Source organism: Sander vitreus, chromosome 22 (genome assembly GCF_031162955.1).
Source record: "Sander vitreus isolate 19-12246 chromosome 22, sanVit1, whole genome shotgun sequence".
NCBI classification, from domain to species: Eukaryota; Metazoa; Chordata; class Actinopteri; order Perciformes; family Percidae; genus Sander; species Sander vitreus.
In genome coordinates, this window is record NC_135876.1 from 6,070,312 (window position 1) to 6,083,145 (window position 12,834).

The 12,834-nt window shown below is 42.9% G+C and overlaps 1 protein-coding gene across 1 annotated transcript in view; it reads left to right on the forward strand.

The window, feature by feature from the left end:
- The window catches only part of odad2 (outer dynein arm docking complex subunit 2), a 62,768-nt gene extending 53,180 nt beyond the window's left edge, over positions 1-9,588 (forward strand). Inside the window, exons 19-21 of the mRNA XM_078280655.1 lie at positions 3,278-3,466; positions 3,722-3,943; positions 9,365-9,588. Of these exons, the coding sequence (XP_078136781.1) occupies positions 3,278-3,466; positions 3,722-3,943; positions 9,365-9,481 (528 nt within the window). The 3' untranslated portion in view covers positions 9,482-9,588. The remainder of the gene's footprint in view (positions 1-3,277; positions 3,467-3,721; positions 3,944-9,364) is intronic.
- Positions 9,589-12,834: the final 3,246 nt, after the last annotated feature.

The window sequence follows — 12,834 nt, forward strand, 5'->3', positions numbered from 1 at the left end:
ACCAGGTTTGCGCACACTGCAGCAGGGATTTTTGCCCACTCCTCCATACAGACCTTGTCCAGATCCTTCAGGTTTCGGGGCTGTCGCTGGGCAATACGGACTTTCAGCTCCCTCCAAAGATTTTCTATTGGGTTCAGGTCTAGAGACTGGCTAGGTCACTCCAGGACCTTGAGATGCTTCTCAAGGTCTGTGAGAGCCGGAATTCTTACTGGTTGGAAAGTGATCAAATACTTATGTCATGCAATAAAATGCAAATTCATTATTTAAAAATCATACAATGTGATTTTTTGGATTTTTGTTTTAGATTCCGTCTCTCACAGTTGAAGTGTACATATGATAAAAATTACGGACCTCTACATGCTTTGTAAGTAGGAAAACCTGCAAAATTGGCAGTGTATCAAATACTTGTTCTCCCCACTATATATATATATATATCCATATCCGTATTTTGTGTCTCCAGAAGTAGCTGTGTGAAGTCTGATAAATGTCAGTGTCGGTTGGGGGCTTAAGACTACAAGTTTGAAAATGAAAAAGATCTTGAAATGTGGATTGAGAAAGAAGTGAGCTTACCAGGCCTCTGTAGCCCACTCCTCATCTCTGCTGGAGGCTAGAGCCTCCAAGGTACATTAGCCACTGCTAAAGGTGACCAGATTTCTGAAATGAAAATCTGGGACATTTCCAGTACAGCGCTCAATATGCTGTTAAAATATTATCTATAAAAGAAAAAATGGGGTCAATTGCGGTTTCATGTATTTTGACCATGGTAACTGTTGTATTGTCCTGTAATAAACTGAGGTGCAGACAGGCTAATAAAATGTGTTACTAACTAAGTAACTTACACAAACTCACAAAGGGATATAACCTTTTCAGAATTTGGGCATTAAATATTTGAATATTAAAAACACTAACAAATGAAATTCGAAAGATTGACAGCTCTAAGGAGTACAATGCTAAATCAGTGGAATACTGTTTTAAAACATGAACTCCTTTATGCCATCGTCACAGGCCTAGTCCTACTCGGCAGTGTTATAAGTCAACTCTAATTTCAGTTTCGCATTGACAGGTCTTTGATCCCCTGTGCACTTATATCATTTCCAACTACAAACGTAATGTTGTTCTATTAGATTATCGCTGTGATTAAGGTAAACACCTTGTCAGTGGGACAATCTGGTTAAGTTTAAATAGATATATTGGGCCCAGACAGGTGTCTTAGGGGTGAAGCCCTTTTCTTCTGGTTGGAATTTCTCTGGCCCAGAAGTGTAGCGGAAATTATGCATGGCAACCATATGGAGGGAGAGGGGGGATGGGGCACCCACTATTGAGCGCTAACAAAGTTTGACAATGTTTGTCTGGACGTCAGTGTGCCAATTTTGAGGGAAATTCGTGAACATGCTTTTTAGGTGATTTTTCAGGGATAGGGGCAATGACAAGAGCTAAATAGTGCTCTCAGCCCATCGAGTTGAGGAACCTGATACAGCGGCTTTGGTGCAGTCGTTATTTAGATAAAAACCCCATGTGGTTTCTGTTAGCAGTTCCATACTGGATTTATGAGAGAGCCATGGTATAAATGCATCTGCTGGATGCTCCATACAGTACTGCTGCCCCTCCACAGACACCGACAGAAGCTGTGCTCTATGCCCACAGGTCCACAACTTCACAGACTCACACACCATACAATTGCTGTAAAGACTTAGTAGTGAATCACTCAATTATATTTTTTGTCCAATCAAGGGAGTAGAAACCTCCTAGTCACACGTAATGGGGTGTATCATTAATTTGCCTGGACGCAGAGGCACATTTAGATGCTTGATTTATTTTTCCTTTACATTATAACCATGTATGTTATAGAAGCCTGATTGCTTCAGAGAAGGGTTCAGGGCACGCTTCTGCCATTCTGAGCTTGGCTTGCTCCCCTCAGCTTGAGATCACGCACAGCAGATAATGTGTTTTCTATTTCATTTCACCCTGGGTAAAAGGAGGAGAGAGAGAGGACAGCGAGAAAGGCCTTTCCGTATGCAGCCTCATAATGTTGCGGTTTTCAGATCTGGGGGCCCGGCCAGGCCATGAAAGAGATTCTGGCTAGTCTATAGCAGCTGGTGGCTTGAGAGAGCTTCCTCTGTCGCAGGGACTCCTGTCCAGCCGCCATTAGTATTCCTGAGGAAGGGCTTCCTGTGTGTCGGGGGGGTCAGCTCCTGGCCCCGGCACCCCCGCTCCCTACCCTGCACTGCACACATGGCTCATCCTTTGGCACAGCATCACAGGGCCCATACACCGCACCCTGGCCTGATCTCAGATGTGAGCTCTCTGTTAGAGAAAACACGACAGTGCATCCAGCTCTCCCAAAGTAGCGGTACACTAAAACATCCACTGCTTTTCGTCAGTTCTGAATTTAATGAAAACCTTTAATTTATAAAATGAAGAACAACCATACAGTGCAGTGCACATAATAAATTATGTGATTACTGTACTTTACAGTGTTGTGCTGAGCCATACATCAGCTCTGGACATGTAGATTGACAGTGAAATGGACTCAAATTAAGCATGCTCTGTGATTTGCATCCATAATTGTATGCTTTTGATTTCTGTTCTATTTTCAAAGCACTCAACATTACAGACTCGGCCACCTTGATGTATTCTTCCATGGCTGGCAATACGGTGAGTTATGATTTTAAACAGCGGCCTGATGTGCCAAGCCATACTGAAGCCAGTGTCTCTGCCAGCTATTCCGCTGTGGTTCTCTCAGCACTCTCTACCAGCCTGTTGGTTTGGTAGACATTGCCCCATAAGTGGCTAAGAGTCCTGTGGTACTAGCTGGTGCCATGAACTCAAATCATGAAGCAATGAGTCTACACTGTGTGTGTCAGTCTGTGGCAAAAGTTTTAAATGTCACCTCTAAGCTCTAGATTCTGTGTGTCATCTTCATTATGACATGTTAGGGTGACAGTAGGAGAGGTTGACAAAGATGTCAAACTCGTTGCTTGTTCACCCAGATCCACAACACAGTTCTACTGTAGGAGAGGGTGTTGTTATTTTTTGAAAGCATCTATTTTACACAGATAAAGATAGTTCTATTGGTTGGTTTGTACTGATGGGACTTTGATTGTTGCCTGATGAAAATACTTTTTGTACTTGTTTAGTGTCCTTTGTTTTATCTGCCTTGCTCAAATGCCCGTGGCTGCCTCTCCTCTTTTCTCACTCATTACACTTTCTCCCTCTTCATTATCCTCCGTGTTCATTTTGACAGAGCACCAGCTAATAACAGACTCTTTGACTATAGGATGCAGGGGAAATGGTGCGCTCCCTCGTCGGTGGATTGGAACTGATTGTTAATTTGCTGAAGTCAACAAACAACGAGGTGCTGGCAAGCATTTGCGCCGCCATCGCCAAAATAGCCAAAGACAAGGAGAATCTGGCAGTCCTTACTGATCACGGGGTAGTCCCATTGCTGGCCAAGTTGACTAACACGGTAAGAACACTTCACTGCTGGAGACAAACAACAATGTTTTACTATTCAACAACACTGCAGTTATTGTCAATATTCATAACTGTCTTGACAATAGATTTTAGTTGACCTTTTCCTACTATATGGAGCATAAAACCCAGCTAATGAAAAGAACATAGTTAGATTTTTGCCAAGAGTCTCTTGCAGAGCTGTAGTTATTCTCTACATTGTAAAGACTGGCCTCTGGGGACCAATAGCATCCTGTTCTCCTCTCCACAGACTGATGACAGGCTCCGTCGCCACCTGGCTGAGGCCATTGGCCACTGCTGCATGTGGGGCAGCAACAGGGCATCTATCGGTGATGCTGGGGCCGTGGCCCCCCTGGTGCGTTACCTCAAGTCAAAAGACAAGGCAGTCCACCAGAGCACAGCTATGGCCCTGTACCAGCTGTCCAAGAACCCCAACAATTGCATCGCCATGCACGAGAAAGGGGTGGTCAAGGTCAGTGGTAGTGCTGCTGAAGCTCGATTTATGACTCCTTACTTAAATTTTTGTTGTAGCTAATTTTCAAAGTAGTTATTTCTTTAGTTTATTTGGTGCTTTTGAGACTAAATCTGGCATAATTACATTGAGGAAAATGTGCTTGGCCTCCCATCACTCTTGTTTTAGCGATGTGTGAAAAACACTGAGTAATAAACTTTGAAAAGCTGTGACTATTTTCAGAGCCTTTGACCAATGGAGCAGAAACAAAGTGGGTTTTATTCGGTGGCGGAAATATGACTCCACTTTCTAGCCGTCATGGGAATTCAGAAAAGCAAACAGCTCAGTGTGTGCGCATTGCCATTTCTCCGGTAGACCCTAGATGCCATTACAGCTCAAGTCAAAGGGCTGTAGCTGGGGGTAACTGTTGCTAAGGGCTGTTCCTGGACATCAGGGTAGAATGCAGCAGTGATATGGCTCAGGCCAAGAAGTGGGGTCAGAGCTGTTCAAAGGTTGTTTTTTTTGACTCTGTACAGCTACATCCGCCTGCTTTCTTCATCATTGAGTTGTGTAATGCTCTTCCAAAAAGAAACAAGCATTGTTTTGTCTAACATTTGAGCCTGTCGGGCTGTTTCCATGCTGAGCTCTAGAGACTGTTTATGTTGGTCTCTGACAGTGATGTAGAGATTTTATGTTAAAATTACGCTGTAATTGATGTCTTGTCACAGATGATCATGTACCCGTATTTTAGCATTTTGGGAAAACATTGCTATCTTATTCTCTAATTCAATCATGTTTCACATAGGAGGACTTTCACATGAGAAATCTTTTTGTTGCCACAGTGAGTTAAAGCTGCCCCCCCCCCCCTCCCTAAATAACAACTGCAATAGAAATTATGAAGTGGTTATGCCATTGCAGCCAGATATTTTTTTCCCATGTTCATTAAATGGTGTACTTTAGCTTGATCTGCTGTTACAATGTATGTGGTTCAACACCAGCCATAATTGGTAGCTGGACGGAACATTGGGTGCTCCAAAAAAATCTCCAATTTGCAAAGCTGAATGCTTTTTGTAGTTTGAGCCACGACGAAAACTGGACATGCCCTCTTTTTAGCTCTGTGTGTGTGTGTGTGTGTGTGTGTGTGTGTGTGTGTGTCTCTATATTTAAAATTCTAGTGTGAGTTTTTGTGTATGGGCTAGTGTGCAAATGCAAGACATACCACCCTTTTTTAATCTGTCTGTTTGCCCTTATTAATGTACCAGTTAAAAGTTGCAACACTACTCCATAATGTATTTTTGGACTTTTAAAGAGCTTAATAACCAAAGGCCACGTGACTTCACCAGAATAGCATTTGTTCCTAATCTCCGACATGGAACCACAACACAACACAGGCAGCCTCATTGTTCAGTCTGGGAGGGAGGCTGATACTTACCTGCCTGACCCCAGAGGAAACATTACAGTGGGAGAGCTTGTCAATCTCCTCGATTCAGTGTGCACTGTAATGTTCTGCTTCATGATATACAGGTAGGGAGAATGTGTTAAAACAACATCCCCAATAGTTGTGAATAGGTTGGAGAGGGTTTATCGAGGATTGATACAGCGCCCTGTGTCTAATTTACAGCCCTGTGTAAAATTCTGGACTGCTTATTTTATTATTGCAACCATATTTCAAAGAGCTTTTTCTTTGCCACTGAGAAGCTCTCAAAACATGTTTACCCATGTGTAGTATACGAGCACAGGTCTCTCTTACTCCAAAGTTGGTTTAGAAAGTTTGATTTTCTCTCTAGCACACTTAATGGTGAATGGCCTGGCCCTTTAGATTCACAGGGGAAATAAGGCATTGAAAAGAAAGTATTTCACACTGGAAAACACATTAGTGGCCTGTCTTTGTCTTTTACCCCTTCCAAAGCCTTCGCATTTGGTCCAGACTCCAGAATCAATTAAAATATTGAATGCAAATATTATGAGTATTATACCTCTTTAAATAAAACAACCTTCTCTCATTCACATTGTCTTTAGTTGCCTACATTTTCTGTCAGCATATTTTCCTGCTGGCCTCTCAGATCGGACCTTGTTTAAGAAAAGGGATTCAAGTGCTAGCTCTCACATGAAATACATACCGGGTAAAAGAGAATTCTAGCCTGAGAGATGAATCACCCTCACCGTTTGATTTGACATCCACTCTTGATATCTCACAGTTTTATACGGATGTGCTTCATTTTGTGTCATGTACAAAATCAACATGCCTTCCCCCTGCGCTTTACATCGCTTCCAAAAGGACTGGGGATTGTTTGTTGAAACCATAAATCCTTGTAGACAGCTTTAGCCAGCTATTTGTTTTAAAGAGGCTCTTTCATAAGAACAGCTTTGTGAAGTAAATTGTTGAAAATTACAAAATGCGAATGGTAATTATTGGTAATTTTCAACTGAAGGTATTCCAGAGCGTAGCTTTTGCCAGGTCCTGGTATGTATTTTAAGAGAAAAACTTTTGCACTTTTGTTGCCATGAGCACACTTCTGCCCCGGCACAGTTGGTGTTTGTTATAAAAAAATGTTCTCGGTCAGATGTGTGTGTGTGTGTGTGTGGGGGGGGGGCCCTGCCTGATCTGTTATGACTACCATGTATTTGAGATCCATGAAGTGTAATGTTTTAGAGCAACTTCAGCCTCTCTCCCCCACGCCTGGACCAGAAATGCCAAGCCATGTTCTTTAGCTTGCACAGACTCAGACTGAAACTTTCTCCTAAAAGTCATTGATTTGAAAGCAGGCCTCCCTCCTTTTCCTCTTCCTCTTTAGAGAGACCGAAAAAGCAGCGTAACAGTCTCTGGCTCACTGGAGGCTGGAGGGAATGTTGTTTACCTCGACTTCCCTCACCAACTTCCCCTTAGCCCAGCTAAACACTGCTGTCTGTTTGTGCTGGTTGCCTCCACAGGGGAGTCTAAAACATGGGAATGCTGGGATGGAGGGGGGGGGTTGATGGAGTCATAATGGCTCTCAGACCTGGCACAGGGGAATTTAAACATGAACTCCTGCAGGCAGAAGTGGTCCAACAGAGCGCACTTAACACCATGACACCTCCATGCGCGATAAGGTGTGTGTGTACACATGCAACAATATGTGCAGCCCTCCCAGACTGCACGCCTGCTCCTCCCCCTCCCCCATCAGCCACGGGGGGCGTGTTCCCCAGCTCCTTTCTTGGAGGTCAGGACTCACTGGAGCTCTCTGAAGTGCAAAAACCTCAAAAACTCACGATTCAGTTTTCAAACGTGGGGCAAGTGTTCATGTTACCACAGTCAGGCAATATCTAACAAGTGGCATATTATATTCCTAGAGAACCCAGCTGGGAGGAAAGGAGCAAGTTAGAGAAAAAGGCAGCAAAGAGAGAGATGCTTATCTTAGCCTAGTTGTGCACTTCGAGAGACCTTATTTGGCGACGTCTGAATAACATGCTATGAGTTTGGCAAAATAACGTTGCCTCTGGTGCACTCCTCTCTTTTCACAAAAGAGACTTGTTTAGTGAGCAGCATGTTTTCTGGAGCCTGTGGATGTAAGTTTGCTTTTGGAGGTGTTTTGGATGCAAATCATATAAAACCAGAGGGCAAATGTTTCACATATACTTCTCGATCATCATGGACTGCTGTATGGCTTTTTTTCCCCCCACAAAATGATATGATTATAATCAGGAGGAAGGATATTATTTTTCTCAGTTTTTAACTGGACTTATACTGTAGGTTCACAGCCCTTTCGTGCTCATGCACACAAGCTGGCTCACCTCATCTTTCATCTGTTTTCCTTTCACTGTTTATCTTTGCACTGAAAAGCCTGGGAATGTCTTTCCTCTGCTTCTTTGGCTTCTTTGGTTTGCTAACCACACAAATGTGCGGTGCTGCTTTTTTAAGTTTGTATGTAACATGGAGCGGGGTCAGGGTCAGCCTCAGCTCTGCTCTGAGAGGCATTATGAACACAATGTTTACAGAGAGGAAAACAGTCTCAAGTTTGCAAGATTAGGCTAATTCTACACACAAAATATTATTGGAAATGATACGAGTTGAGAGTGACATTTCATTTGAGTGAAACCAATAAAGGAATCCCATCACTTCCTATGTTGAAATGTGGAGCCAGTGCTGAACAGGATGCGAGAGTTTTGAATAAGAGGGAGACAAACGGGGAGAAACATTGAGAAAATTGAAATTAGCCAGAAGCTTTTAGAATCATTCTGTTGCCTAAAACTAAATCAGAATCAGTGGCTAGGTAGGTTTTACTTCTTGGATCATTTCCTTTGACAGCGACAGTCTAGATATTGTCCTCTGTGTTCCTCAGGATCAACAGGGACGTGACATTGCTGGACTGAAACCAGGGAAACCGTCCAGATGGTGTTCAAACACCACTGCTGTAAAGCTTGCTGCAGCATTATCTTAAAAAAAAAAAAACGTTTTTCAAAATCCTTTTTCATTCAGTGGAGAACAAGGCCTTGATATATGGGGCTTTAAAGTGCCTCAGACGTCTCAGCAGTTACTGTATTTATCGAAGCTTCATTATGTTTAGGAGCAGGGAGCTCTTAAGTGCTTAGTTGAGGGATGTCATGTTGCCGTTGGTTCATTATGGATATAAACAAGACGATCCGAAATAATTGCAAGTGTGGCTTAGGAAACCTCAGTGGCACACCATTGTGATTTTACCAAGGAGCACACATTGAACAAATTTAGATTCATCCATTGCACCAGAGTATTTATGCTCACATTTACTTTTATTTTGATGCAACCCCCACAGCTGCCCACAAACATAATGTAGTGATTTTGCTGCATATAAAATAGGGGGAAAAAGCTCACCCTTTCAAAACACATGCCACTCAGTGGTATTCCATATATCTGGTGTGTTCCTTTTTGATTATTTCTGCACAATACACAACTCTTTGAACAAACGGAAATCTTTTAAATGTTCAGTTTTATATAACCAAAAAATAAAACTTCCAAAGCTATATATTTCTGTAGCGCGCACTGCAATAAGATCTAACAAGATCTATTACACAAGCCACTAATAGTCGGATATAATCTGACCTTTGGAGCGGCGGAAAGGCTTACAAGTGGTGTGGTTCATGCTCAGGTTTTTAATGTCGAGCCTGCCCTGCACAACTTTCATCTGAACAAACTTACAGAGGCATGTGCGCTCGCAGCTGTAACCCCTTTGCTGAGGCATGGTTTGGAAGGGTAAAGCGGGGACACACACACTGTATACACACACACACACACACACACACACACACACACACAGAGAGGGACACATGCAGCTTGATACTGTCATCGCAGAGCCACTGTGTGTCTTTGCAGGCCATGCTGGTGGTAGTGTGCAGTGACATGGCAACATGTGCAGCAAGCTAACTATTTGCCCACTAGATGTGGGATGTAAGGTGTTTTAGTAACCTCTGTCCTTTGTACTCCCGCAGCCCCTCATCCACTTCATGGGCTCTGATGATGAGACACTCCAGGAAGCTGCTGCTGGCTGCGTGCGCAACATCCGACTCCTGGCCCTGGCTAATAGGAATGCCCTATTATTTCGTTGACGCTTTTATTGAGTTTGTTTCAAATGTGTTTGAAAATAGCTTCAAATAAAATGTATGAAAAAAGTGTTACAGATATAAGTGTTTCAAAATACGTTGAATCAAATGATCTGGGAAAGGTTTCAAATAAAATGTTTTATCTTGATTGACGAGTTGTGTTTATTTGCGCTCCTGCTTCCGTTCTAGCGACCAACTTTTATCCCGAGCTCCATGTTTACATCAACTACCTCATCAGGAGTTCATACAAACATTTTAGGAAGCCCTCTACTCGCTCTCTGACTGTGATGATAAAAATAAACTCTTCTTTATGTTTGATCGTATGCCAAATATCCCATACGTTGTTCAGCGTGAAGCACTCGCCGTTCTCTGCAGTTCCAATTCCTTAAGTAATCCACACAAGACCACAATATCTAAACAAGATCCACATCTACTTGCTCAACCTCCGGTTATAAAGTCTGTACACTTCTGTACTTGCAATGAGACATTTAGACCAACAGAATAACTTGCTGTTGGTTATGTAGCACCATCGTGGATGTTCTGTATCAATACCAATAATATGAACAAAGAACAAGAAATAGCTACAATTAGGTATATAATAGTGGTCTGTCCACAGATATGTAGAAGAATGAATTTAAATCAGGTTTTTTCCACATTACTCACAACTTATTTACTGTAATTTCAAATTTTGTAGGGGTATTTATTATAAATAATGAAATATTTTACAAACAAGCTCATTATTTTTGTCAGTAAAAGCAAAATGTTGTAGATATTTTGCCAGTTGAAATTATCTCTGTACCAAAGCACTTAGTCAGCACCAACTATAAAACAATCAAATGAAGGATTTTCGGGAAAATGCAGCATATTGCTCTGCTTTTACATAAGTAGTTATTTTTTGTTGTTTTTGTTGCTGAATATCTTTTTTAAAGGCTATTTCTTTTTCAATACTGTGCATATTTTAGACAGCTTCCAGCTAATAGTGCGTGTGCAGCTCACTGCAGCTGATCCGGTCTCGTCTGATTCTTTTGTCTTCTGTTCCTGTTTATTATAAACGGGCCACGTCAGGCCTGACAGCCTTTTGCACAGCAGGTTTTAGTAAGACTGTTGGCCTCCACCATGTCTGTCAGTCTCTGTCTCTCTGATCCCAACTGTCCTGGTCCCAGTTAGCTTAGATGCTCAGCACTCAACCACAGAAGCTGCAGAAGCACAAAATCTCATGGGACTTTCATCATTAATACCAGCCACGTGCTAAAATAGAAAATTAGCAAAACATTGAAAATATGTGGTTGAAAATCGTCAGCACTCTTTGAAGTTTAAACACTACCAGCTGTTAGCGGGGGTCAATGGAAAAGCGGATGGAGGAGAGTAGATGAGTGAACTTATTACTCTGAAGAAGCAACTTCCTTAAAAAAAAGGAGCTGAAGGAAGCCACTGTCTCCAAACCACTCAGAGCAAATTAACTCACAATGATTAATGGCTCTTTAATTCCATGCAGCAAGCTTCATCATCTCTGCAACATGCCCAGTGTCAGCTGGCAGAGCTGGCGTGCAAGGCGCTGGCCCATCTTTGTTGCGGCTGCCACAGTCACCGCTCTCTGTCACTTCTGACTGAGGAGCAGTCTCAGGCTTGCTGCTGCTCCTCAGTCAGAAGTGACAAAGACCATGTGCTTGCCGGACAATACTGGCGTCTCTCTTCTACAGAAAATCGCTGGATATGTCGCTAGTCGCTTTTTTAGAAAAGAAAGTTGCCAAAGGGCTCTAAAAAGTCGCTAAATTTAGCTACAAAGTCGCTAAGTTGGCAACACTGCCCCACCCCCGCTGCTGTACAGAGGCTTGTACAACAGTGTGGTGTGTGTAGTCTCGCATTGCCAGACCCTCCTCCACAGCACCGCGAAGGAGGGTCTGGCTAGTCCACACAGCATTTCAGGATGGGAAAAAACATGCTCTGGTTTATTGGCAATTCACAATCACAATCGTCTTGGGCGGTGCTAAGCACCGGACAGAGCCACGGTGCAGCTGCAAAATAGCCTCGGGAAGGTACTTGTTTTGGTGGAACATGTACGTTCAAAAGTTGTTTTAGTCGTGCAACAGAAAACTCAGATTGGACAGATAGTCTAGCTAGCTGTCTGGATTTACCCTGCAGAGATCTGAGGAGCAGTTAACCATAGTCCTCATACATCGACCAGAGTTCAAAATTACAACGCAAAGAAAGCGTAAAGTAACGAACATCCAGCCGAAAAAGAGTGACATCCGGCTTTTGCACATGCGGTATTGTTTGAAAGACACACACACAAATACACACGCACACGTGCCTCGATTTATTGTTAGATTTCTTTAAAAAAAAATGTCTTCATCCAACCAGTACTTCTCTGCGCCTGACTGTTGTTTGCCAATAATTCATTTTAGAATGCAACTTGCCATAAAATCACAACATGCTAATTAAACAGCTTCAGAGGCTGGAAGGCATTTGTACACAGCCAGGCTAGCTGTTTTCCCCTGCTTCCAGTCTTTATGCTAAGCTAGGCTAACCACATCGCTGCTCCAGCTCCATATGTATACTCCATACTTATGTAACTATATTACCTTAAAATAACAGTTTTAAAATCATGTTGATGCTACACTAACTTGTAAGTGAGAGTGGTGCTTCTGTCATTCCCACTCTGCGCCCGTACGCCTGTTCTCTAACTAACTTTACTTCCACTGATTTTGGTGAGACTGGATCATATTTTAGGACGAAAATGTTTTCTGGTTTCCCTCTGATTTCCTCTGGCTGCTCTGCCTCGACTCTTGGTGATTTACAGAGTTTCTTGATGGAGAGAAAGCTGTACTGTAGCTGCTACAGTGGTTAGCGCTCAGGCTAACCACTAAACTAAACTGGTGCTAACTGTAGCTGCCGTTAGCTCAGTTAGCCATGCTGCCACTATGGTGCTGGCAGGACTGGGAGCGCTGAGCACCAGGGGGTGTTGATGTCTACACCGCTAGCACAGGAGCTTTGGGCTGCAGGGAGGAGGACGTTTTCAGGCCCCAGGTTGGGGAAAATTCTGGCATGGAGCAACGGTGTCGTGCCTCATGGGAAAGGCGAAGAGACCGAAGAGGACACGGTGGAAGCTAAGAAGAGAAAAGCGGAGAGAGTAACCAAGCAAAGGTAAATAAAGGTCCACAATTGGGAGTATTGTTGATAAATACATTAAAAAGAGAAAAAAACTGCCAGAGAAAATTCCAGCTACCATGGATCAATGCTAATATTAGTAAATGAATGACGGAGGGACCATGAATGACCTGAAAACTTGAAAACTTTCATCAAGACTCGACGGGACATTGATTTGAAACTATTTAAAGGTTTGCGTAACCAAGTTGTTA